Genomic DNA, 27,545 nt, shown 5'->3' on the forward strand with positions numbered 1-27,545 from the left:
TTGAGTTGAGCCGGTGACAGTTCATTAAAATACTCAGAGAAATGATCATGATGATGGTGGCATTTTTAAGTTGCAGTTGTGGCTACACTAAGATGAGCTTCTTCAGAGTTTTGCTACAGATGTACTGAAGGGAGAAGGTTCATTTGAAATCATCCCAGCTGTGTTGAGGTTGGCTGTGCATCACAGTGATGCTGTGATGCTAGACAAAACTGGGTTAATGCAGAAGAGGCCCAGCAACTAAGTTTCTCGTTAGTAAGGTACACATTCATTGATGTATTTAATGATGGGGGTGTATTGACTGAGCCAAAGCAAGTTTCTATTTAGTGGTGCCCAGGTATGGTGCTGGAATGTGTGCGTTTTGTGGATGATCTCTGGATATAAATGTGCTGGAGTAAGAACAATAACACCAGGAAGGGAATGGCATAGTATCTGGTGACCTTGTGTCCCCAGGGGGAGAACAGGAGAGTGAGGGATAGAGGGAGAGGACAGTGGGTCTGACACGCCAGGACAGGGGCGTGACTCACTGCACAGACATGCCGAATTCCTGGCGTCTTTCCCAGGCTGGAATGCCAGGACTGTCAGGGAGATATTTCGGAGAGACAAAAGCCTGGTTTCTGTGTGTTTTTTTTTCTGTGAAAGGCCTTTGTCCTTGAGGTGAGTGCCAGCAGGTCAGAGCCGGGAGGGGGTATTGGACTGTTCCAAGGCCGTCGTCCTTGGCCTTTTAGGGAGGGCGGTCGAAGGTATAAAGCTGTCCCTGGTCAGTGAGAGCCATGACTTCTCCAGCCTGCCAGACTGCGGTACGATGTCACCCCCCCATTGTGTCCATCTGTGTCTGACTGATTGTCTGTCATTGTCTGTCTGGTCCTGTGTCCAACTGTGTCTGTCAGTGTGTCCATCTGTGTCTGATGGACTGGTGCTCTTCGTCTGTCATTGTGTCCATCTGTGTCGGATTGACTGGTGCTCTTCGTCTGTCATTATGTCCATCTGTGTCTGATTGACTGGTGCTTGTTGTCAAAGTGTCCATCTGTGTCTTATTGACTGGTGCTTTCTGTCTGCCATTTTGTCCATCTGTGTCTGATTGACTGGTGCTTGTTGTCAGTGTGTCCATCTGTGTCTGATTGACTGGTGCTTGTTGTCTGTCTTTGTGTCCATCTGTGTTTGAGTGATTCATATATTTGAGTCTGTCATATATTTCTGATGTACTGCTTGCTGTCCATCTTTCCGTGTCTTACACAATGTTGAGATTCTCACTGTCTGTCACTAACCAACTCTCACTGTATGTCTTTGTGTCTGCTTGTCTGTCACTCGCTGTCACTGTCAGTTGTCTGTCAAACAATCTCCCCTTGTGATTGTCTCGCAGTCTGTCCATCTCTGTATCTCTAACTGCCTGTTTGTCATCTGTTGGTCTGTGTGTCTCTCTGCTCCTGCCTGGGTCTATGGCACTCACTGTCACAGTCACGGTCTCTGTGTATACTGATACTGCATGGGACTCTGCCTGTGTGAATGAACTGTACTTGCCTGTACTGATATGGATGTGCACGGGTCTTTCACCGAGTCAGTTCTATTGGAGACATTAGTGTCAGGACAGCCGATCCAAGAGTGGGTGAGATAGGAGGCAGTAGGGGGTTTGGTTTGACATCAAAGTTAAAAGGTTTCAGTGAATGTCTGTGGGAGAAAATATGTGCCTTTAGACAGGTCTCCTTGACATGTTTATAGACCGATGGGCCTTTACATTTAAACATGCCTAAAATAAGTGTTCACGTCTTTACCCTTCTTTTTCATTTAAATGGAACTTTTGGAATAGTAAGTAAAAATGGAACTGGAGTCAATGGGAAGTCAATGGGAAGGGCAGGGATATGGACAGGCGTGTGTGTGTTTGTGCTCACAGGGGCGTGCGTGCCTCTGAGGCTGAGGACGGGGTCCTGTAAACAGACGAGAGAAGAGTGCGAGAGGCGGTGTGAGATACGGATATTGAGACAGTCAGCGATCTGAAGGCTACAGCGCACACAGTGACATATTTGGAGAAATGTTTTTAACTATGAGTTGCTCGCATGGCAGGGTTTCAGATGCTATGGGCATGTAGAAACAAAGCAGGAGAGCTTTCAGCTGGCTGGTGTGAGCGGCGGGGTCTCTCTGACCCCTTCCTCTGTTCTCGTCTCTCTCCAGGTATTTTGCCTGACAAGCCTCCTTCCCTCCTGAAGTGACAGTTCAGCCTGCAGGTCAGTCCGCCTTGCTTGTCTCGCATGCGAACAGAAGACAGACACAGGTGATGTGACCATGTGCTCCACATGTAGGAGCTGGAATTGTAGATTTCCCGATTTCCAACAGGGACACCTGTTTAAAAACGGGTCTTGGAGGCAGATTTTTATAGTCTTGATATTGAATTTAGGACTTGCCAACAGAGGGCCTGAGCCAGGGCCAACTTTTGGTTTGATGAAATGGAAGGATTTCTGCACTATAAATTTCAGAATGAAACAGATCACACAGGTCTCATTCTCTGTGCTGTATAATACTCATACTCTGTAAAAATACACTCTGTTCCTCTCTGCTGTACTGTATGGAATGTGTAGCAGGGTACAGCCTCATACAAGTAAACAGAGAATCCCTTAGTAATACACACTAAAACAGGACAGGAGACACAGTGAGAGAGAGGAGATCATAGAGAATCCCTCAGTAATAAACACACACAACAGGACAGGAGACACAGTGAGAGAGAAAGGAGATCACAGAGAATCCCTCAGTAATACACACACACACAACAGGACAGGAGACACAGTGAGAGAGAAAGGAGATCACAGAGAATTCCTCAGTAATACACACACACACAACAGGACAGGAGACACAGTGAGAGAGAAAGGAAATAACAGAATCTTCCAGTAGTACACACACACAACAGGATAGGAGACACAGTGAGAGAGGAGAGGAGATCACAGAGAATCCCTCAGTGATAAACACACACAACAGGACGGGAGACACAGTGACAGAGAAAGGAAATAACAGAGAATCCTCCAGTAATAAGTACAAACGACGGGACAGGAGACACACTGAAAGCGTGGGAGTGACAGTTGGGTTCACATCTCTGTTTGCTGACAATTTTTTCACAATGTGTCTGCTTTCAGAGCAGCCATGGGAGACGCTGAGATGGCGGAGTTTGGGGCCGCCGCCCCCTACCTGCGCAAGTCAGACAGGGAGCGTCTGGAGGCGCAGACTCGCCCCTTCGACATGAAGAAGCAGTGCTTCGTACCCGACCCCGTGGAGGAGTTTGTGAAGGCAACAATCATAAGCCGTGAAGGAGATAAGGTCACTGCGGAGACCTACCTCGGGAAGGTGAGGGCTGTGTGTGCATCAGTGTCATCTTGCCAGGCTGTCTGGATTGACAAGTGTGTCAGTCACTGTGTCACTGAGTTTAAAAGTCAGTGGATCTCCGTTTCTGTGTGGAAATGTTTTGGAGCCTCAGTGTTTTTGTCTCAGTGCATACCTGTAAATGTGTCTCAGTTTCCGTATGTCTTTGTCTCAGGTATTGCGTCTCGGTCTTGGTGTGGAAATGTCTCCAGGGCTCAGGCCTCAGTGTCTTGGTGTGGAAATGTCTCAGGGGCTCAGGCCTCAGTGTTTTGGTGTTGAAATGTCCCAGGGGCTCAGGCCTCAGTGTCTTGGTGTGGGAAATGCTCAGGGCAGGAGTCTTGGCATGTCAGTGTGTCTCAGAGCCAATGTGTTGGGGTAACAGTGTGTAAGTGTTTTAGTCTTGGTGTGGCAGTAGATCAGTGTCTCCTTTGTTTTTCCAGACTGTCACAGTGAAAGACAGTCAGGTCGTCCAACAGAACCCGCCCAAGTTCGATAAAATCGAAGACATGGCCATGTTGACCTTCCTGCACGAGCCCGCTGTGCTGTATAACCTCAAAGAGCGTTACGCAGCCTGGATGATCTACGTGAGTAGAGTGCACCTTCACCCCTCTTCACACAGACAGGCTGGAGGGAGGGGAGATCCTGACCACTGCCTCTCTCCTGCAGACCTACTCTGGGCTGTTCTGTGTCACTGTCAATCCCTACAAGTGGCTGCCTGTGTACAATGCAGAGGTGGTCAATGCCTACAGAGGCAAGAAGAGGACTGAAGCTCCTCCTCACATCTACTCCATCTCTGACAACGCCTATCAGTACATGCTGACGGGTAAGCTGGGCTTTGCAAAAATCATTGTGTAGGCTGACTGGCAAGGCACTGGAGCCACTGCCTGTCGTCAGAAGCAGTATTCTGGAGAGGAGGTGCAGGTGGCGTACTTGAATGCACAGACCAAATGCAGTGGGAGTGGTAGAGGGACCAGCCTGTGAGCAATTCCCATGAGGCGGAGAGGTCAGGCAGCACAGCTGGAAGAAGACTCACTCCAGTTCAGGGCTTGGAGCGACCAGTTCTTGTGAGAGAGAGTGTCCCCTGGCTCACCATGAAATATTGTCAAGCCAGTGTGTGCTTGGCTTTGCCTGACGTGTTGGGTCCGTCTGTGAGTTTTGCTGGCAGGAAGATGTTGCATGTGTTCATCTGACCACTCATCTGTACAACTGTAGTAATAATAATAATAATAATAATAATAATAATAATAATAATAATAATAATAATAATAATAATAATAATAATAATAATAATAATGTTTTTACTCCATTTCAGACAGAGAGAACCAGTCCATCCTGATTACGTGAGTATAATCCAAGTCTCTTCAGAAATTAACCTTTTTAATAACAGCTCACTCGCTCACCTCTCAGCTCTTAAGGGGAAAAGAGGCTCCTGTTTTCCTCAAGGAAATTCACTGATGCTTCCATCATTGAACTGAGGACGCCATGACGCCAAATTCCAGGATAACTTCTCTGTCCCCTGCAAAAGAAAAAAATGAAAAGGTTGTCGAATGCAGCTTTGTTTTGTACTGTAAACCGTCCACCCACACTCTCCTGTTCTCTGTGTTGTTGGCCCGACACAGAGAAGGAACAAAAGGTCACTTCAAGACACGCGACCCAAGCCATGCCAGTCTGTTTGGACTCCAAATCAAACCCTCATTCCCTTAAAACACAGGGCGGTTTGTGAGCAATATCTTGTAATGGTAGGTCCCAGGATAAATGAAGTAATCAAATTCATTCTTAAATTAAATCATTTGGCAGGCACCTTTGACCAGAGCCACTTACAGTGGTACTTGGGTGGTACCTGAGTGGCCTGAAGCAGGCACAGCACCTTGCTCAAGGGTATAAGCTGGTGCTCAAACCCGCTTTCCTGCAGTCAGGTGTCCTGCGCCGCAGACACTACTCTGCGCTTGTCAGCAGATTGTCAGCAAGTGCTGTTCCATACAAGCAGTGACTGGTGCTGGAAACAATGTGCAGGTTGAAAATGCAGGAAGAGAGGGGAAGAGTAAAGGCATGTTGTGCAGTGATGACAAGTCTTCAGGAGGTTCCTTTCCACTTTAAGTGATCTCGTGAGCTGCCACTCTCCTTTCACGTGTGATCAGCAGTAGAACTCGGTGTCACTACGCAAAACGCCTTTCTGTTTTTCTCATGATCTTTATGAGGGCATGGGGCAATTAGGAATGTGCATAAATGTCTTCACAATAGGTTATGCTCTAACTGGCCAAAATATTAGGAACCCCCCTCAACACATAATGTGTTTGGCCTCTGCAAGCACCAAAAACAGCTTCTGTTTCTTCTGTGTTCTGAAAGGTTTTGATATATTTATAATTATAATTTAATCACCTTCAGGCTGTCCAGGCTGTAATGAGGAGTAATGGTGTGTGGGATGGGCACGCACAGTCCATCAGTTTCTCTAGTTTCCAACAGGATTGAGATCTGTGGAACATTCCTCTTGAGGCCAATGCAAGGCATTATTAACATTGTAATTCAGAATGTACAACCAGAAAGCATCCTAAAGGAAAACAATGACCAGACAATGCCGGGTCTTATTTTTTCCCCAGTGGAGAATCCGGTGCTGGGAAGACTGTGAACACCAAGAGGGTCATTCAGTACTTCGCCAGCATTGCGGCAGCAGGGGGAAAAAAGGACTCAGCTGCTAACAAGGTCAGTGTTGTCCATCACACTCTCCCAGACCACTACATTTACCACTGTGACTCACTGGCATCACTGCATTTACCGCTGTGATTCACTGGCATCACTGCATTTACCCCTGTGATTCACTGACATCACTGCATTTACCGCTGTGATTCACTGACATCACTGCATTTACCGCTGTAATTCACTGACATCTCACTGCATTTACCGCTGTGATTCACTGACATCACTGCATTTACCGCTGTGACTCACTGACATCTCACTGCATTTACCGCTGTGACTCACTGACATCTCACTGCATTTACCGCTGTGACTCACTGACATCACTGCATTTACCGCTGTGACTCACTGACATCACTGCATTTACCACTGTGACTCACTGACATCACTGCATTTAGAACTGAACAGTGCCTGACAGGCGAGTGAGTGCTCATCGACATCTGTTTTTTTGACAGAAAACTGTGGACAGACCTGATAAATGAATGTCAAATCTACATGGTGCGCACAGATTGTATGTGGGTGTACAGCAAGCACCACTTTGCAGCACTGACAGGACTTATAGACTAAAAGTAGATTAGTCCTGGTTGCTTCTCTAGAGTGGAATGTTGCAGTTGTCACAACCTGGAACAAGTCTCCAGCCATAAGCATTACATTCCTTCAGTCACCGCTTTCTTTAGAAGCATATTTTAACCTTACACTCATGCTACCGTTAAACTTCTAGAGGGGAAACCAAAGAACTAAAAATAATCAGAATGACAATAAGGTTTCCATGGCCCAACAGTGAAGTGATTAACTTGGATTTCTGGGTCTTAAGAAGGGTTGTTTTTAGAGAGGGGCAGTGTTTATGTTTTAGAAGTCCATGTAGAGGGTATGTGTGCTGACCCTGAGCCTGTGTCCTGTTCCAGGGGACCCTGGAGGATCAAATCATCCAGGCCAACCCAGCGCTAGAGGCCTTTGGCAATGCCAAGACTGTGAGGAACGACAACTCCTCGCGATTTGTGAGTAACCCCTCTGCTGCTTCAGAGAGCAAGGGTTGGAAGCAGCCTGTACCTTTAAGCACAATCATAAGGAACTGGAAGAGTGCAGGGCTGCCATTCTCCTCTTGATCAGTCTCAGAACCATTATTCCGTGAACCCACTTTAAGGACAGCGCAAACCACAACAGTCCCACTGGGCTCCTCCCGGTCAGTTACTCCTTCTCAGTTTCCTGTTGCTGTCACATGTCCTTACAGCCTTTTCTACCATGGACAGTTTTAAAAAGGAGGACAAGTACAAATTGGTGGTCCAAAGTCAAAAAGTGAACGTTGGAACACTTCATTTAGGATCCCAGAAGATAATAGCTTATTTGGATCCTAGAATATCATCTAGCCATTTCCTAGAGGATTTCAAAGAATTTTTTGTGATCTTCAAATGAACTTTCAAGAATCTCACTGAGATCCTAGGATTAACAAACATCAAGCTATCAATGAACAAGGCGGGCAGAATGGCCTCAGTTTGTAATCTTTCTTATGTTGTTCTCTTGTTGATTTATGATGACAGGTGGGGAATGGGTTATGAACACAAACCGTTAGCTTGAAGACATAGAGTTATGAAGATACTGTAGTACTTTGGTTAGCAAGGCTAAAACTTGGCTCCAGAGGTCAGAATGTTAACCAAAAAGAGGGTTTACCCAGGGTCATTCTAACATGGCTCCTACAGAGAGTTCATGTGTTCCACGCATCATCATAAGCTACTTACAAACACTTCCTTGAGTGTCACTATAAGTACACCGCATTACTGGTACAGTTAAATAAAATATACACAGATATAAATTACGAGAATACGGTAGACAATCCTGATTTAAATCCATCAACACTCACAGCTTGCAGTTTGTTCAGGGAGCTGTGGAGGAATCTGAGGAAGAGGAGCTGCCACTGGGTGGGCGGGCCAAGAGTACAGTACCTTATTCTTAATCAGCAAAGCTGGTGTTTTACTTCACCCTGGCAGCAGCTGCTCATCGACCGAGAAACCTCGCAGGATTGTGCTCTCCGCTGCTGCGAGCGGCGCTCCATACCCAAGTTGCTGTCCGGGAGGAAGTGAATTTCCTTGCCCAGATCTCTAAAGCGGTCCTTTACTGTTTGTGTGCTAAGGAATTTCTCCTGTTCTCCAGTCTCTTCTCCCTCATTGTCTAGCTCAGCCGGAAGTCTGACAAGCTCTTTAAATAAACAATGACTATATTTCAAACTTATCATTTTATATAATGCGTAGAAACTATGTACAATTGCCTGGATTATATAGTCATTTCCACATCCAAATCATACAGGCTCATGGGGCCAGGGTTCATCCTGGCTTCTGTGTCTTTAAATCAACAAGACCTGCCTGGATTATATATTTGCATGCCAATAAAAATATAAACATGCTGAGCTTTTATACTGTGTTTATATACAGTGCAGTAAATTGTTCATTACATTACATATTTAATTTATTAAATTTATATTTATGGTGGCGAGGTGGATAGCAGTGGGGCCCTGGGTTCAGTTCCTGGGGTGCTGTCTGTGTGGAGTTTGTATGCTCTCGCTGTGTTTGCATGGGCTTCCTCCAGGTGCTCCAGTCTCCTCCCACAGTCCAAAGACATGGTGGTGGGTTAATTGGTTTTTGGAGACCCTGGCACTGGAGCCAGTGTGTGTGTCTGTGCAGCTGCCCTGCAATGGACTGGCGTCCCGTCCAGGGTGCATCCTGCCTCGGGCCTGTTGCTTGCCTAGAAAGGCAAAGTGACTGAAGTGACTGGCGTGGTTAGAAAATGGATGGATGTACATACTGTACAGTAAATTGTTTATTACTTCACTCACATATTTTATATTTTAAATGAATATTTAATCGTAGAGTGTTAACCAAGACAGAGCTGCCCGGGTTCGCTTTAACTGAGGTCTTGCAGTACAGCGGGAGAGAAAGTTATTGAAACAGGAAAAAACATGTTTTCAGACAGGCCATCTCTGAGGCCCAGTTGCAGGAGGAGCCTGACAAGTTCAGTGACGCTGTTCTGACTTTCAGGGCAAATTCATCCGAATCCACTTTGGAGCCAGGGGGAAGCTGGCATCCGCAGACATTGAGACCTGTAAGTCCTTACCTTGCTCCGATCAAGCGTTCTTGTGTGAAGATCCCCTCCTCCAAATGAGAACAATAGCGAAACTCATATTTCCCTAGTAATCCCTTCCACATTACAGTCTCTTAGACTCCAAAGGTACTGTTGAATGCTGAAATGAAAATGTAATAAAACGTGGGTTCAATGGGGCTCTTGGATGGCAAGGAGGCCAAAGAGTCAGAGATATTGTCTACTAGATTTTAAAATTTGGCATCAGCTGAATAGGCAGTTTGATATGCTGGTATAACCTGGAACAATGGCTGATCAATCAGCAATTCACAGCAGAATGAATCAGAAAATATATTGCTGTTCTAGAGACAGCACAAAAGAGAGCAGCCAGAGTGAAATTACATGGGAACTTAATGCAGGTGTTAAAATTTCTTACCAGATCAATGGAGGGGGATTCTTCAAAACAATCTTTAAGATTGGCAGCAGTACAAGGACCAGAGAAGTAGAAATTAAACCTAGAACATTTCAGTTCTGCCAACAAAAACCACTTTGTTTCACAGAGGACAGTGGAAGTCTGGAAGCAACTCCCCAGTCATGTGGTTGACACTGCCTCAGCTGGATCATTTAAGACATGGATTGATGGCATTCTTAGTTCATTCAGCTATAAAAGAGCAAGACAGGTTGAATGGCCTCCTAAGGTATTCCCCTGTTCTTATGAAGATGTTTGTTAGCCGCAGCACCTGGGGAGTCCAGATGTGGTCGCCCACAGTAATATTCCGAATTGGGTCACTCCAGATGCATTCTCCTCTCCACAAGCAGCCCTATGGGTCACAAAACTTCGTTTCATCTTCAGGGAGGGAATGAAGGGCCAGTGAACAGTTTGGTTTTTCCCCTCTATCTGCTATGTCCATCATCTCTGCTTTCTCTGTGTTACGCCACACAAATGCACGCTGTGTGCTGACATAACACTCTGCTCTCCCTCACGTTCCTCTCCCTGTGTCTTCTCTCTCAGACTTGCTGGAGAAGTCTCGAGTGATCTTCCAGCTCAGGTCTGAGAGAGACTATCACATCTTCTACCAGATCCTGTCCCAGAAGAAGCCAGAGCTGCTGGGTGAGTACATGCAGTACTGACTGCCTTTGGTATAAATGACAGCTCAGGGTGTCTCCTGTTCCCACACTCTCTGAATCAGGGTGGGAGTTACAGACTCTGCAGAAAGCAGATTAGAATGAAGTCTTGATGCTGTGCGGCTCACCTAAACATATAAATGACGGCAGTGCAGTGTGAAAAACACAAGTGGAAGGTGGGAGACATCTAAGTACTAACTACCTGGCTCTCCCAGGTGTATGTCACACTCTGTCACCACATGCCTGATTTCCTGTCTTTCCATTACAGAAATGCTTCTGGTGACCAACAACCCCTATGATTATGCCTTCATCTCACAGGGGGAGACCACTGTGCCCTCTATTGATGATGCAGAGGAGCTGATGGCCACTGACGTAAGCACTCTCCTCCATCACAAGCATAGCCCCTCACCAGACGTTCATATGTGTACACAGTGGGGAATCGTCCTCCCAGTGCTCATCTAGCTGGCACACTCTCTTGCTGCACTTGGGTTTTAGGCTAAAAGTATTACTTTTATAGTCGAGTGCATTACTGTTCTGCCTGTCCACCCAGAGTTCATTAATTGCCAGTCTTTCAGGAGTGTTGCTTAGTTTCCTGTCATCTTATCTTTAGACTCAGAATAACACTGTGGAATCAGCCTTTACACTCAGTTACAAACCAATACGGCTAGGGGAGACATCCCTAAATTCAAAGTAGGTGGCCAAATCCTTACACTGTGATTGTTCCACATTCATGACAGCGCCAGTCTGCTCATTTAGCCCTTCCATCAGGGGTACCAACACTTTCTGCACCAACACAGCACCCTGTTTAACAAACTGAATTTATTCTGTGGTCACCTAATGAGGAACGTATAGCGCACCCACAGCGTCTTGTACAAATGATTCAAGGATATGCAAACATCATACTCACTGTAGACAAAGTACGTAACCTTTAAATAAATGCCAGGAGAAAGATTTTGTATGTATCCAAAGAGGTATGTTAGTGATATGAAATGATAAAGCAGAAATGTTGAAGCAAAGCAATCTTCTCCTCCTCTTGTTTGTTATATTTTAATGTGTCCTCTGGAGCCAGGGATGACTTTTGAATCTGCAGACGCTGTAAAACCTTAAACTGGCTTTTTTCTATCACTCCTGCAGAGCGCCTTCGATGTGCTGGGCTTCACTCAGGAAGAGAAAAACAGCATCTATAAGATGACTGGAGCCATCATGCACTACGGCAACATGAAGTTCAAGCAGAAGCAGCGAGAGGAGCAGGCAGAGCCTGATGGCACTGAGGGTAGGTCTGGCTGCCTCTTGCTCCCTGGCTACATATTTTGTGTACCTTAGGAGATACCAAGTAATTCATCTGGAATTTGGTCAAGGATGGAGCAAGCTGTGGTGGATTTACCATAGCACTTAAACATTGTATCTGTCATTACTTCCACTGGTGGTGAAGTCAGTTGAATCACTAGTGTTGATTCATTCCTCTGTTGTCACCGGAGGAATGGATCCGCAGTGGATTCCAAGTGACTTCAGCTGGCAAAATGCTGTGTCTGGGTGGCCTTTTTCAGTAATTTGTGTTACCAGAATCTTCTGTGGTGCAGCAAGAGTAATCACCACTGTCTGTTATGCTCTCCCTAGCCCTCAGCAGCTGGTAAGGACACCAGAATGCAATTTATTGGTCTCCTTTACAGCAACCAGTATGAAACCTCTTCTGAAACACTCAGAATAGTGTACTCTTTGAAAGGCAGATGCCTTTCTAACCAGAGATCTCCCTAACCCTTTGAAGATAACCCAAGACACTCAACACCTTAGAAACATATAAAGTACACAGGCAACTAGTTCAGGTGTTCCTTCATCTTGCTCACTGCTTTGCTTGCTATATCTGAAGCACCCAAGAGCTCTTGCCTAAAGACACCACTTTCATTGACCTTGTTTTCCTCTCCTCACATGCAAAGAGGCAGACAAATCCGCTTACCTGATGGGCCTGAACTCTGCTGACCTTCTGAAGGGTCTGTGTCACCCCAGGGTCAAAGTGGGGAACGAGTGGGTGACCAAGGGGCAGAATGTCCAGCAAGTGAGTCTATGAACTAATGTCACAGGGCTACTGCTACAGTCCTGCTGTCTCCTGTAAGGATATTTACAGCCTTAGAAACTGTTCAGAGAAGAGCAACAATAAGAGCAAATACTTCTTTATGCCAAGAGTTATGGGTGTTTAAAACAGGCTTCCTAGCCAGGCAGTTAAGGCACAGACTTCTCAATCCTTCAAGAAATGGCTAAATGAATTTACAATTATCTTAACTACTGGTGCAAAATGAGCCAGATAAGCCAAATGCCATCCCCTGGTTTACAGTCTTTTTTGTTCATTCTTGTCTTGAACCCAAAACGCAGAACCCATTAAAAACTGGTGGCCATAACTATGGAACATACCTAATATTGCACACTTCCACTAACCTACACCTGCACATATACGCCTCGCATCCTGTCGTATACTGTGTCTCTCTGGTATTCTCCCCTCCTGCCCGTCTACTCCCTCGCGGCAAGCTCTCTAGCTCACTTTCCTGCAATAGTAAGGGGGGGGGGGGAGGGTTCGGAAAACCACATTAAGGGAAATACTTTATACATATTTGTCTTCTCTTGCAGTCATTAGGATCTAACACAGCTATTGAATAGGCTTTTTGTGCATGTCTGGGCAGCTGAGTGGAGGACTGAATGATGGGTATTCTCTTGGCTTACAGGTGAACTATGCTGTTGGTGCCCTGGCGAAGGCAGTGTATGAGAGGATGTTCCTGTGGATGGTGGTGAGAATCAACCAGACTCTGGAGACAAAACAGCCCCGCCAGTACTTCATCGGTGTGCTGGACATCGCTGGGTTCGAGATCTTTGAGGTGGGTGTATTTTTCTGACTTTGAAAATGAGTAGATAACGGCTCTTTAAGAAAGGGGAGATCTATTCTCAGTACTGATGTATTCATCCAAAATCATCTTAAAGATACATACAGTAATATTCATTGTGTTTTCAAGATATATCAGGGAAATACACTGTTTCTAATGACTAATGGAACAGAAGGAAAAATGTACATATACTGGCATACTGTACATTATTGGGACAAATTTCTGACACAGTTTTGGATTTGAAGAAGGGTTCTTCCGCTCTTTCCTGTAAAGAAATATTCAGAATTTTCATTTATTATTATATATTTCTAAGTTTTATTTAATTGACCTCTTAAAACACCAGGATTCCCAATGTCTCTTGCAGTTCAACACCTTTGAGCAGCTGTGCATCAACTTCACCAACGAGAAGCTGCAGCAGTTCTTCAACCACCACATGTTCGTGCTGGAGCAGGAGGAGTACAAGAAGGAGGGGATCGAATGGGAGTTCATTGACTTCGGCATGGACCTGCAGGCCTGCATTGACCTCATTGAGAAGGTTTGTCAGTCACATGAGAGCACAGAGGCACTGCAGGTTCACACAGGTGGTGAACACAGCAACACAAAGAAGAGTAACTTCAATCTGAGTCTTGAGTGTCTATGAAACAAGGTAGCCCACTACAGATCTAGCACTACACACCTTATGTAGATACTCTGTAGGGCTGTCAGTTCCTCACAGAGTATTGCTGCTCTATTGTGGGTCATGTTACTGTAGCACTGGTGTCAGTGATTGCTCTCCTGAAATGCTCTAGTATCTTTGCCACCTGTAGTCTATCTCTCATTCCAGCCCATGGGTATCATGTCCATCCTTGAAGAGGAGTGCATGTTCCCCAAGGCCAGTGATACTACCTTCAAAGCCAAGCTGTACGACAACCATCTTGGCAAATCAGCAAACTTCCAGAAGCCCAGGATTGTCAAGGGGAAACCAGAGGCCCATTTTGCCCTGGTTCACTACGCTGGCACTGTGGACTACAACATCAATGGCTGGCTGGTGAAGAACAAGGACCCCCTGAATGAGACGGTGGTGGGGCTATACCAGAAGTCTTCTGTCAAGCTCCTTAGTGTGCTCTTTGCCAACTATGCCAGTGCTGATCAAGGTAGGGATGGTGAATACTTGATATGACAGAACAAAAGAACTTTGTCATGTGTGCTTTCTCTCTTTGCTTCTGAAGGCCCACCCTCATTTCTGTTTTGTGCTCAGTTATGGCAGAAACAGGCAAAACCAAAGAAAAGAAGAAAAAGGGCTCCTCCTTCCAGACAGTGTCTGCTCTCCACAGGGTGAGTAGTTGAAAGAGCTTGAGTCCTCCTTCCAGACAGCATTTTCTCTTCAAAGGGTATAAGAAAGCATTAAACGTTAGAGGCTAGATATTGTCTCCAGCCTTCAAAGCTGACAATTTCTAGAGAAGTCTTCTGAGCTTTCGTCTCAGACTAAGTATTTCCATGCACAGGAGAACCTGAACAAGCTGATGACAAACCTGAGGTCCACCCACCCTCACTTTGTGCGGTGTATCATCCCCAATGAGACCAAGACACCAGGAGCCATGGACAATCCCTTGGTGATGCACCAGCTGCGCTGTAACGGTGTGCTGGAAGGCATCAGGATCTGCAGAAAGGGTTTCCCCAACAGGATCCTGTACGGAGACTTCAAACAGAGGTAAAATGTGACAGCAGTGTCTTCACTATCTCCTTGTACATGTATAAACGTGACACTTGACACTGTATCCTTTCACAGGTACCGGATTCTGAACCCCTCTGCCATTCCAGAGGGCCAGTTCATGGACAGCAAAAAGGCAGCAGAGAAACTCTTAGGGTCCCTGGATATTGATAACCAGCAGTATAGATTTGGACACACTAAGGCAAGGGTTCATATCCACTTATGTAGATTTCTTGATGAGGATGGCAACATCTGAGAAACATCACCCTTTTCTTCCTTTGATTTTACCCTTAAAATAGGTGTTCTTCAAGGCTGGTCTGCTGGGTCAGCTGGAGGAGATGAGAGATGAACGCTTGTCTCTCATCATCACTGCTATCCAGGCCAGGTCCCGTGGTCTTCTCTCAAGAATTGAGTACCAGAAGATGGTAGAGCGCAGGTCAGGATTGCTTGTCCACATACAAGCTCCATAATTACAAAGTACTAGGAAGAAGGAGAAGGATAATTTGTTTATGTGCTATTGCATCCTTTGGACTCTGGGATTCCATGGGCATTGACAGACAATTCCTTCCATCTGGCAGCCTAGCAAGTATTTAATATAAATTGTGCTTATTAATGTATAAATACAAAACAGATTTGCTTTTCTAAGATTTACACATTCCTGTCATACCTGAATATAAATAATACGTTAAGTGAAAATCAAATGACAATCTGCAATCTATCAAAATCTGTTGTCCTAAAATAAAGGAAACTGTGAAACAGTGGTCCTGGTAAATATTCTGTGGAACTGCATGCAAGAGTAGGGGTGTTGGACTCCCTAAATGTCCCCTTAATTCTCCTAAATTGAAGCAATTTCTTACTGTATGCCTGATACGTTGTTTAGTGTTTATGGCACATGACTGCTGTATGTGGAGCTTCAATGGTACATATGGTGGTCACATGTATTGATATATACTGTAATAAATCTTGATTCAGACTATTTATAACAGAAAAAAACAAGTGGAATGCTTTCTTATTGCTGCAGAGATGCCCTGCTCGTGATCCAGTGGAATGTCCGAGCCTTCATGAGTGTGAAGAACTGGCCCTGGATGAAGCTCTTCTTCAAGATCAAACCTTTGCTAAGATCTGCTGAAGCCGAGAAGGAGATGGCCAACATGAAGGAGGAGTTCCTGAAGCTCAAAGAGGCCTACGCCAAATCTGAGGCCCGCAGGAAGGAGCTGGAAGAGAAGATGGTCTCTCTTCTACAAGAGAAGAATGACCTGCAGCTGCAAGTTCAGGCTGTGAGTTCACACCAATATTTAGTTTATATTCTACTATAACAATTAAGTGGGTTCTGACAGTTATTCTTGGATGGGTGGTTGTGTACACAACACTCTACCTTCAAGCTGTATTTAACCTATTCATGTTTTAAACCTATAGTTGAAAATCAGAAATGTACTGGTGGAAAAATGCTACACCTGTTGATCATATACAGTAACTCAATTGGTGAACTTCTTTACAGGAACAAGATAATCTTTGTGATGCTGAGGAACGGTGTGACCAGCTGATTAAGAATAAGATCCAGCTGGAGGCCAAAGCGAAGGAGCTGACAGAGAGGCTGGAGGATGAGGAGGAGATGAATGCAGAGCTGACTGCCAAGAAGAGAAAACTGGAGGACGAGTGCTCTGAGCTGAAGAAGGACATTGATGATCTGGAGCTCACCTTGGCCAAAGTGGAGAAGGAGAAGCACGCCACTGAGAACAAGGTCAGCCTGCAGCACTCTCTCAGTGTGTCTGCCTGTTGCTCTTCTGTCTGTGTGTCTGTCCCACAGTCTGCTGAGTCCCTGCTCTGTGCTAACAGGTGAAGAACCTGACTGAAGAAATGGCAGGTCTGGATGAGATCATTGCCAAGCTGACCAAGGAGAAGAAGGCTCTGCAGGAGGCTCACCAGCAAACTCTGGATGACCTGCAGAGTGAGGAGGACAAAGTGAACACGCTGACCAAAGCCAAGGCCAAGCTGGAGCAGCAGGTCGATGATGTGAGTCACTCAGATTTATTTGGAATAACTCTTTTTTACAACATACAGAGGAACAGGAATTGCAGACTCATAAACACTGTAAAATATTAGATCTTAATTGAGATGGTTCTTGTGATTTATTTTATCAGCTTGAGGGGTCCCTGGAACAGGAGAAGAAGATAAGAATGGACCTTGAAAGAGTCAAGAGAAAGCTTGAGGGAGACTTAAAGTTGACCCAGGAGTGCGTGATGGACTTGGAGAATGACAAGCAGCAACTGGAGGAGAGGCTTAAGAAGTAAGAATAAACACAAATCTTCTAAATCTGGTAATTTTACAGAAAGATGATTTAATATGAGTCATACTACTGTTCTTCATCAGGAAAGACTTTGAGATCAGCCACCTGAACAGCAAAATAGAGGATGAACAGATCCTGGCAGCTCAGCTCCAGAAGAAACTGAAGGAACTTCAGGTGACTTCATGTTCTAGTTTCAGTGAGACTGTAGCTCATTGTCAAGAGCTGAAATATGAGCTTGTATTCTCCCTGTTCCAGGCTCGCATCGAGGAGCTGGAGGAGGAGCTGGAGGCTGAGAGAGCTGCCCGGGCCAAGGTGGAGAAGCAGCGGGCAGACTTGTCCCGGGAGCTGGAGGAGATCAGCGAGAGGCTGGAGGAGGCTGGAGGGGCCACTTCTGCCCAGATCGAGATGAACAAGAAGAGGGAGGCTGAGTTCCTGAAGCTGCGCAGAGACCTGGAAGAGGCCACTCTGCAGCATGAGGCCACAGCCTCCACACTGAGGAAGAAACATGCCGACAGTGTGGCAGACCTTGGCGAGCAGATAGACAACCTGCAGAGGGTGAAGCAGAAGCTGGAGAAGGAGAAGAGCGAGCTCAGGCTGGAGCTGGATGATGTGGTCTCCAGCATGGAGATGGTAGTCAAGTCAAAGGTAAACAGAACGCTTATCTACATGTTTTAAATAAAATGATGAAATGCATTGATAAAATGTAGTCTATGAATTCAAACCATGCATAAATCTTCTACAGACAAACCTGGAGAAATTGTGCAGGACATTGGAAGACCAAAGTTCAGAGTATAGAAACAAGTTTGAAGAATGCCAACGATCTCTCAATGACTTTTCAACTCAAAAAGCCAAGCTTCAGACTGAGAATGGTAAGGATAGTTTAGGAGAATGTTACTGAATGTTCACTTTAAAAAAAAGATATTATATTTTCTACTTTCGCAGGTGAACTTCTTCTAGGCAGCTGGAAGAGACTCCTTGAAACAGTCCAGTTTCTTATCCACTGTGTTGTCATACTAGGGGAGCTGTCCAGGCAGCTGGAAGAGAAGGAGTCTCTAGTTTCCCAGCTGACTAGAGGCAAGCAGTCCTACACCCAGCAGATTGAGGACCTCAAGAGACAACTGGAAGAGGAAGTCAAGGTAATTACTTGGCTATTTTTACCATAGTGTGTTAAAGCAGGACTCTGTGCCCAGACTCTGATGTCCTCTGTGTGTTTCTGTGTCCTCAGGCGAAGAATGCGCTGGCCCACGCAACGCAGTCTGCTCGCCATGATGCAGACCTGCTGAGGGAGCAGTATGAGGAGGAGCAGGAGGCCAAGGCTGAGCTGCAGCGCAGTCTGTCCAAGGCCAATGCTGAAGTGGCTCAGTGGAGAACCAAATACGAGACTGACGCCATCCAGAGGACAGAGGAGCTGGAGGATGCAAAGTAAGGACTGATGTCCAATACCTACTTCTTATCTTTGCGTTTAAATCCTTTCTAAAATTTAAAATGTGTATAAGTGTGATTTGATACTAAACATTTAGTTGCAGTTTAAAAGGTGCTGTTTCATTTGTTCTCCTGACAGATAAGCTTTTTGTTTGCGTTATGTTTAAATTAGAATATAAGACGAACAAAAAGTTTGTCTGTTTGCAGACTGTACGACTGTGCGTGTGGTAAGTGAAGAAGTGTTTGAGCCTGTGGCTTAAGGAGCTCCTCTTGCCTCAATCATTCACTTGTCTGCCTTCCTCCTTCCCAGGAAGAAGCTGGCTCAGAGGCTGCAGGATGCAGAGGAGGCCGTGGAGGCTGTGAACGCTAAATGCTCCTCCCTGGAGAAGACCAAACACCGGCTGCAAAATGAGATTGAAGATCTGATGGTGGATCTGGAGAGATCTAATGCAGCTGCTGCGGCTCTGGACAAGAAGCAGAGGAACTTTGACAAGGTACCACTGGACATGGGTCTGAGTGATCTGAGGGAGACCTCAATGAGCCTCTCTGAAGCCCCTGTGTTCAATGTGCTTCCAATGGTCTGTTCTGATCCCACCAGATCCTGAGCGAGTGGAAGCAGAAGTTTGAAGAGTCACAGAGTGAGCTGGAGAGCTCCCAGAAGGAGGCCAGGTCACTCAGCACTGAGCTCTTCAAGCTGAAGAACGCTTATGAGGAGTCTCTGGAGCACCTAGAGACTCTGAAGCGGGAGAACAAGAACCTGCAAGGTTAGGGTCTACACTGAGTTCGCAATGTATGTCAGAGTTTGAAACATGAGCCTGTGTTTGAAATTCTGCATGACTTGTTTCTTCAGAGGAAATCTCCGATCTGACTGAACAGCTCGGAGAGTCAGGGAAAAGTATCCATGAGCTGGAGAAGCTCCGCAAGCAGCTGGAGCAGGATAAGGCTGAGATCCAGGCAGCGCTGGAAGAGGCAGAGGTGGGGAAACAGGAAAGGGAGTTTGGTATAGACACCCAGCTCATCTCACGAGGAGTGTGAAGCAAATTATCCACACGTTTCTCTCATTTTTGCTGTATGGATTCTAATGGTTTGTCACCATCATGAAATTTGAGAAGGAACGTTTTTGGCATCTGCAATTGTTAAATACAGCGAATCCATTAGAGGTGGATATTCAGAATGTTCTCTATCAAAAGGCAGGGTTTGCAATCTTAGCACAAATGTATTTAAGAAACTATAGCAAATTCTTTTTTGTGATTGTCCTTGTTTGACTTCTTGTTAAACAGCTTCCGTTGTTTTCTGACAGGCCTCTCTGGAGCACGAGGAAGGAAAGATCCTGAGAGCCCAGCTGGAGTTTAACCAGATCAAGGCCGATATTGAGCGCAAGCTGTCTGAGAAGGACGAGGAGATGGAGCAGGCGAAGAGGAACCACCAGAGGGTGGTGGACTCCCTGCAGACCTCCCTGGAGGCAGAGACCCGCAGCAGGAATGAGGCCATGAGGCTGAAGAAGAAGATGGAGGGAGACCTCAATGAGATGGAGATCCAGCTCAGCCAGGCCAATAGGCAGGCGGCAGAAGCCCAGAAACAGCTGAAGAACGTCCATGCAGCCCTTAAAGTAAGTATTTCGTTTTCCCTTCTAGGTTAGAGAAATGACAAGAGATGATAACACAATTGTAGGCTTTTTGTCAGGAAGTATCTACACATTGCAGGCCAGAGCTTCCAAAACTGTATTACTGACTAAAAAATAGTTTATTCCCAAGCAAGTTTATATTAAAATAAATGAGCTTTTTAACACCCATGAGATTAAAAATATAATAATAATGAAAATTATTTACAAGATATCTTAAATTATCATACAGGTTATTGACATGCAAACATTTCAACTAGAAAAAAAAATTGATTTCAGAACTAGTTTACAGTAGGAGGTTGCTCTGGTATCCAAGAACTTTGTTCTTGTTCAAAATGAAATATATATAATTTTAGTCTTTTTAAACAAATTAGCAGATCTACCATTTTATAGAACTGAAGTTAATCCACCTGTTGTGTTTCTCTCCCTCTCCCAGGATGCTCAGCTGCAGCTGGATGACTCCCTCCGTGTCAATGACGACCTGAAGGAGAATATTGCCATTGTGGAGAGACGCAACAACCTGCTGCAGGCGGAGCTGGAGGAGCTGCGCTCGGTGGTGGAGCAGACAGAGAGAGCCCGCAAGCTGGCGGAGCAGGAGCTGCTGGACGTCAGCGAGAGGGTGCAGCTGCTGCACTCCCAGGTACTGTCATCCTGCAGGCTCTTCCGCACAGTGTGGGCTCCAAGTGTAGAGCCTCACGCTCACCCCTCTTTCCCTGTGGCAGAACACCAGCCTGATCAACCAGAAGAAGAAGCTGGAGGCCGACACGTCCCAGCTCCAGACAGAGGTGGAGGATGCTGTGCAGGAGTGCAGGAACGCAGAGGAGAAGGCCAAGAAGGCCATCACTGACGCTGCCATGATGGCAGAGGAGCTGAAGAAGGAGCAGGACACCAGCGCTCACCTGGAGCGCATGAAGAAGAACATGGAGCAGACCATCAAGGACCTGCAGCACCGTCTGGACGAGGCCGAGCAGATCGCCATGAAGGGCGGCAAGAAGCAAGTCCAGAAGCTGGAGGCCCGCGTGAGTGTCTGACAGATTGTGCCACTGCCTGAGTGTGTGTGCAGATCAGCTCTGGAGTCACATTGAGGAGAAGAGACTTGCTTGAGCTGGTAACAGTTTTCATTCAATGTCTCTGCAGGTGAGGGAGCTGGAGAACGAGCTAGAGGCTGAACAAAGAAAAAGTGTAGAGTCCGTGAAGGGAATGCGGAAATACGAGAGACGCCTCAAGGAGCTCACCTACCAGGTACCTCCTGTTCTTTCCTTCTATCTGTGTGTAATGTCCTGTGTCTGTGTGCGTGACTGGCATGGGTCTGTGTGCATCTATCCTGCTTCTGTGAGTGACTGTCCAGTGTCTGCGTGTCCTGAGTGCATGATTGTACTACATGTGTGGGTCCTGTATGTGTGGTATCAGTGGTGTCCTGAGTAACACTCATCCTGTGTCTGACTGTCCCTGTGTCTGCACAGACGGAGGAGGACCGTAAGAATATGGCCCGCCTGCAGGATCTAGTGGACAAACTGCAGCTGAAGGTGAAATCCTACAAGAGAGCTGCTGAGGAGGCTGTAAGTATCTGACAACACCATCCCCACACCGACACACAGGCCTCAGTGTTTCATCCTGAGTCTCAGGGCTGACACCCAGCTGTGCTGCTGTGTGTCTGTCTGTGTCAGGAGGAGCAGGCCAACACCAACCTGGGCAAGTTCCGCAAGGTGCAGCACGAGCTGGACGAGGCTGAGGAGAGGGCTGACATTGCGGAGTCCCAGGTCAACAAGCTGCGCGCCAAGACCCGTGAAGTGGGCTCCAAGGTCAGTGACCCCAAAACCATGCGAGCCCTGCACTTCTGCCAGTCCCTGCCCCTTCCTTGATTCAGGCTTCCTCCCTGTTGGCTGTGTCTCCTTTACAGCTGCCTCAGTTCACAATACATCAGTGCTGCCACTTATTGTGTAAGATGACTCCTGCTGGCCAGATTTAGTATACATGCGAAATGACTATGAACCTGCTTGATACACAGTGCACTGTTCAGCTGATACGTTCTGTCTGCCGCTGATGTACCAGGTGTTTGGAGTCTTTGCTGAGCATAAGGAATTATGAGAATCTGAAAACCATTTTCTACTGTATTACAGCTAATATGAGCCAGAAAATGGTCCAGTTAAGTGTGGTATAGTATCTTCTTACACAGGATTTTCTGGTTTTGGAGCAGAGAGCTATCAAGGTACTTTTTTCTCACTTGTCTTTGTTTTGGGATTCCTCTCAGGTTCATATGAATCCATGTATTCATTCCTTCTGTGTTCATACTGAATTCACTTCTCAAGGGGAGAAAAATATTAAATAATCTCAATCTCTTGTTAGAGAAAGCTTTTTTGAGCAGCAGATGAAAAAAAGGGAATTGAGAAAATCCCTGTGGTTCACTTGTGGTCATAATGTCTGACAGGATCTTACCAGCCAGGAATATAACAACCTCAACAAACTGGCATCTCTTTTACTCTGTTTTTTATGATTACCTCTGCAGCACATTTTTATAAAGTGCAAATTGGGGTTTTGAGAATCCTTTTTGTCACTCAGCTGACTTTTCCAGTTTCATTGGACAGTAAAAATGAGTGTCAGCGTGTGGGTGGGTGGTGAAGAGACAGCCCTGGCTTACTAACACCAACCCCTGAGCATAAGGGCTTTTCCAGTGCATGGTTCACATCCACTGAAAGGTGCACCTCACCGGTGGAGAGAAACCTACAAACCAGAGAATACAAAACAGCTTCTAGCTGCGGCTCACCACCCTTCTCTCTCTGTCCATCTCTCCCTCTCTCCCTGACAGAAAGGGCTTGATGAAGAGTGAAGCTCTCAGACGGACCTTTCTGAAAACCTCTAGTCTGCTGTGCTTTAGTCCCCCTCTGCTTTCTCTCTGCCCTTCCTCTAATTCTGTAGAATAAAACTTGTTTCAAAAGCAGTTCTCCTGTGTCCTGCTCATGTGTGTGTGTGTGTGTGTGTGTGTGTGTGTGTGTGTGTGTGTGTGTGTGTGTGTGTGTGTGTGTGTGTTTGTGTGTGTGTGTGTGTGCGTGTGCTGGTGTGTGTAACATTGCAGAGTGTATGCCGTGGCAAGGTTCTCCAGCTGTTACCTAAAGCAGACGCTGCAGCTAACCCTCTGCTCCTCTCCTTGTTGGATCCCTCATGAATCCTAATCCAACTGACCGGACTGGTCTGGGACACTGGGTATATGATGTCACCCACAGCGACAGAGCAAATCACACTTCATCACCCCCGTCTTCCCATTAACCTTTGAGGGCCCCAGCGAAAGTGCAGAGGGCTGGGGGATTAACAGGCTGTGTGTCACTGAGCGGGGCTGCGGCAGCTGCGGGGAGGTGACGCAGTGCGAGAGAAAGTGGATGTCAGGCTCACAGAAGAGAAAGGTCAGGCAGGCGAAGGGTTGAGACTGACTACTCCCACTCACAAACAGAGCTCTGTGTGAGAGCCAGGGTGGGGACAGCTCACACACCACACAGGTCTGTCACACAATCGCACCAACAAACACGGAACACTGGGTATGGAAAACACAGTCTGTCACATACAGTACACACACCAAGGTGTGACAGCCAGGTGAAAAACCTATTTTGAGTATTATGAGTGACAACTTTGCAAGATATCTGAGTATAACACACACGCATAAACTCTCTGTTACACAGGACTGTGTTACTACCTGGGAAGATATCTCACTCCATCACATGCACACACAACACTGATTGACATCCAAAGAAGGCAACTTACAGTCAGGGAAGACAGCTTAGTCTATCGCCCTCATTTAACCATACACACAACACTGAGTGACAGCACAGGTGGATAACTTACTCTGTCACGGATATCATATAACTCTTTTATTGCAGTCAGTTAGTATCAGTTAATGTATTTTATTGCACACGCACAACCATGAAACAGTTTGTCACTGTCATCGCAGAGTGAAAGTCGGGTTAGATAACTTATTCTGTCACATTCGCAAAACCACACACACACACACACACACACACACACACACACACACACACACACACACACACACACACACACAACACTGACAGCCCGGGTGGATAACGTATTCTGTCACACATACACTTCTAACACTCAGTTCATTGACATCTTGCTGCACACACGCATAGCCATGAATCATCTTTCACACACACTCACACATGCTGCACAAACACACACAACACTAATTGAAAGCTAGGTTTGATGACTCGTTCTGTCACATCCACAAAACCACACACACAAGAAAGGGTATTATCTGCCAGTCAGTGTGGTTTGTAACTTGCTATGTCACCCGCTCATGTTCACACACTTACACAACATTGAGTGAGGATACTTCAGCCCGTCTCACGCACGCACATCTACAAATGTAGGAGTTGTACTGTACAACACTGAGTGGTAGTTTGGGCGGATAACTTACTCTTTTACACATTCACACACGAGGTAGCCCAGTTTGTCACAGGCACCCTAATGGTCTGCCAGCTTGACTGTTATGCACAGACGGCAGCATGCATGCCTTCAATGATAAAATTCCAGTCTGCTATCCAAGAGCTAAATATATAATACCCAGAACAAGGCACTCACCCCCCCAAATAGCCCAAAACTTCAATCACCCATCCGTATTGTCTTCAGAAACCTAACAACTGTGGGAATGCACCAGTGCAATAGAGGGGATTTTGTGCTCTTTGTCTCTGTTAAAAATCCTAAGGAATTCGGTACCCAGGACTCCTGGGACTGCAGAGCAGAGGGTCGGGGGCTGAAGCTGGCTAGAGTGCTCTTGACTCGCAGGGGAGAACAGCCCTGTTGAGCCACCCAAGTTTTCCTCTGCGTTTATCTGCAGGTCACATTGCAGCCCATTCGCCTGCCAGAGCTGTTTCGGGAAAACCAGTCTCACATTCCCGATGAGGTTTCTCTGCTTTTCTCGAGTGGAGGCAGCAGTTCCCAGTGCCGGGGGGGGGGGGTGCGCGTCTCCCCAGTACACAGACAATCATACGCACAAGGAACATCGGGGGGGGGGCAGTGTTTAAAACACTCACTTTCCTCTCGTGATTTGAGAGCTTGAGGGCTTCTCCGAAGTTGGTGTGGCGTGTCTGATAATATTGGAAACATCAGACAGTACTCGTAGTAATACAGAAGAAAGATGTACTTATAGTACATATCCTAGTTCAAGTAGGGAGCTGTGTCAGCATGAGTGGGATATAAAGGAACATGTAAAGGCTGAAAAGAGAACAAAAGTGACACACCCGAAGAAGGCTCCACAGCCAAAACGTTGTGTTTTTTTTCCTTATCTTTTCAGCATGGAATGAACCTTTACTTGTTCCCTTACATATCCTAGTTTGTCTCAAAGGAGGGGTATAATCCAGACTTGTTTAATTTGGACAGCTGCAAATCGGGGCAGATTTTCTCGAAGCAGGGCTTACTCATTCACAGATCCTTAGCCGATATTGCAAGTTCAGGGTATGCGGGGTGGAGCTGAGGCTCTGTGGCTAAGAATCTGTGCCTGTGACTGGAAGGCTGCCAGTTCAAATCCCGCAGCTGGTAGAGGAATCCTACTCTGTTGGGTCCCTGAGCGAGGCCCTTAACCCCAGCTACTCCAGCGGTGCTGTATAAATGGCTGACCCTGTGCTCTGACCCCAAGTCTCTCTCCCTGTCTGTATCTTATGGAGAGCAAGCTGGGGTATGTGAAAAGACAAATTCCTAATGCAAGAAATTGTATAGGTCTAATAAAGCAACATTATTATTTTTATTGTGTATAGACGTGCACTGTGCTGTACAGTACACGAGGGTTATGTGTGCCGCAATGCTGTTGCGGTCTGGTCACTGGCCTTACTGGGGCTCTCGAGCTGGGCTTGCTGTGCTCACCGTGCTGCTCACATGGCAGGGACCCAGGTCTTTGGTGTCCACCAGTGACATTTCGCTCTGGACCTCTGCTGTTCACCCAATTGATGATTTCATAGCAGAGCAACGTGATGCAGCTTTAAAGGGCAGAACATTATCTACAAGAACAACGGGGCTCCACCTCCAAAGTTGCTGTGCTCAGTTAAGAGGGGCTCTTACCTGCTCTGTCCAGATGGGGGCGTTGTGGGACTCCCAGCAGTTTGTCCAGTGTGGTTCCTGGATTGGGCAGTTTTACAGTCAGATTACCCGTTAAACTCTGTGAATAATGACCGTGCAAAACAGAGTATGTTAGCTCTAAAGAAATCTGAGTTATATAGGTCATTCTAACGGTTGGATGGCGATGGATAACATTGTTGTTAGTTCAGTCTTTTTCTATACACTAACACTAATGAATGCTGTGGGCATTTCTGTACATGTTCCAGTGTGATGAGGATGGCAGGCGTTGACTTTAAAATTAGATGTGTTTCTGTAGCTCTCCCCGTGGAAAGAGCAGTGGCTACTCTGATTAATGAAACAGGCCAGTCGGGTGATATACCTGTCAGATTAATGAAACAGGCCAGTCGGGTGATATACCTCTCAGATTAATGAAATAGGCCAGTCGGGTGATATACCTGTCAGATTAATGAAACAGGCCAGTCGTGTGATATACCTGTCAGATTAATGAAACAGGCCAGTCAGGTGATATACCTGTCAGATTAATGAAACAGGCCAGTTGGGTGATATACAGTACCTCTCAGATTAATGAAACAGGCCAGTTGGGTGATATACCTGTCAGATTAATGAAACAGGCCAGTCGTGTGATATACCTGTCAGATTAATGAAACAGGCCAGTTGGGTGATATACCTCTCAGATTAATTAATGGGGTCAGGTGATATACTATAGCTCTCAGATAAATTAATCAGGGCGGTTATGTGGCACATCTCTCCAATTAATGGATCAGGCTGGTCAGGTGGTATACCTTTCAGATTAATGGATCAGGCCGGTCAAATGACACATCTCTCAGATTAAAAAATCAGATTGGGTGATATACCTCTCAGATTAAGGAATCAGGCCAGTCAGGTGATATACTGTACCTCTCAGAATGAATCGGGTCAATCAGGTGATATATCTCTCAGATTAAGGAACTGGTTGAGTGATATAACTCTCTGAATAATGAATCAAATTAGTGAGATGAATCAGGCCAGTTGGGTGATATACAGTTTAATGAATTCAGATTAATGTTTCATATTAATGAATCAGGACAAGCAATATAACCCTCGGAATTACAACATATATATAGTATATACCTTCAATGAAATACTATACTGTACCTTACTTCCAATTAGTCAGCTTGTGACTCCAGTAAATCGGGTGTTTTTGCTCTGTCAAAGTAAAAAAAAAAATCATTTAATAGCCTGAAAAATCAAGCAAAATAGCGTAATCCACACAGGCTTCATACAAGCGCCTCTCCTAATAAAAAGACAAAATGCAGCCCCTCGAACGTACCGAAAAAGTCGCTGCTCCCTTTCAGCCTGTCTTTTCAC

The 27,545-nt window shown here is 46.0% G+C and overlaps 1 protein-coding gene and 3 long non-coding RNA genes across 5 annotated transcripts; 1 reads left to right on the plus strand and 3 right to left on the minus strand.

Annotated features, from left to right (window-relative positions):
* Positions 1-710: 710 nt before the first annotated feature.
* LOC148660478 (myosin-7-like) lies at positions 711-23,055 on the plus strand. Its single transcript, XM_088638005.1, has 39 exons — positions 711-797; positions 2,167-2,219; positions 3,120-3,327; positions 3,783-3,926; positions 4,009-4,165; positions 4,655-4,682; positions 5,940-6,042; positions 6,939-7,031; positions 9,063-9,126; positions 10,115-10,213; positions 10,496-10,599; positions 11,362-11,500; positions 12,162-12,280; positions 12,942-13,091; positions 13,462-13,632; positions 13,921-14,230; positions 14,335-14,411; positions 14,582-14,787; positions 14,866-14,989; positions 15,087-15,223; positions 15,809-16,064; positions 16,286-16,528; positions 16,624-16,800; positions 16,929-17,074; positions 17,158-17,248; positions 17,330-17,719; positions 17,817-17,943; positions 18,092-18,210; positions 18,300-18,496; positions 18,807-18,990; positions 19,095-19,260; positions 19,347-19,471; positions 19,797-20,105; positions 20,554-20,757; positions 20,840-21,136; positions 21,255-21,359; positions 21,581-21,676; positions 21,785-21,919; positions 22,924-23,055. Exons 3-39 carry the CDS (start codon positions 3,127-3,129, stop codon positions 22,942-22,944), a joined length of 5,814 nt encoding a protein of 1,937 aa, XP_088494131.1. The 5' UTR covers positions 711-797; positions 2,167-2,219; positions 3,120-3,126; the 3' UTR covers positions 22,945-23,055.
* LOC148660479 (uncharacterized) lies at positions 4,703-9,397 on the minus strand. Its single transcript, XR_015939803.1, has 2 exons — positions 9,139-9,397; positions 4,703-4,858 (listed from the first exon to the last, which is right to left on the minus strand). It is a non-coding gene; the product is annotated as an uncharacterized LOC148660479 (long non-coding RNA).
* Positions 12,244-27,395, minus strand: LOC148660480 (uncharacterized). Of its 2 annotated transcripts, none has more exons than XR_015939799.1 (4): positions 27,333-27,395; positions 26,181-26,277; positions 12,658-12,764; positions 12,244-12,331 (listed from the first exon to the last, which is right to left on the minus strand). It is a non-coding gene; the product is annotated as an uncharacterized LOC148660480 (long non-coding RNA). The 2 variants fall into 2 exon arrangements; XR_015939800.1 differs by having other exon boundaries at positions 12,247-12,331; positions 12,634-12,764.
* LOC148660481 (uncharacterized) lies at positions 14,065-20,601 on the minus strand. The gene is made up of 2 exons (XR_015939805.1): positions 20,528-20,601; positions 14,065-15,267 (listed from the first exon to the last, which is right to left on the minus strand). It is a non-coding gene; the product is annotated as an uncharacterized LOC148660481 (long non-coding RNA).
* Positions 27,396-27,545: the final 150 nt, after the last annotated feature.

Source organism: Lepisosteus platostomus, chromosome 6, assembly GCF_059453375.1.
Source record: "Lepisosteus platostomus isolate fLepPlt1 chromosome 6, fLepPlt1.hap1, whole genome shotgun sequence".
In the NCBI taxonomy this organism is placed as follows: domain Eukaryota; kingdom Metazoa; phylum Chordata; class Actinopteri; order Semionotiformes; family Lepisosteidae; genus Lepisosteus; species Lepisosteus platostomus.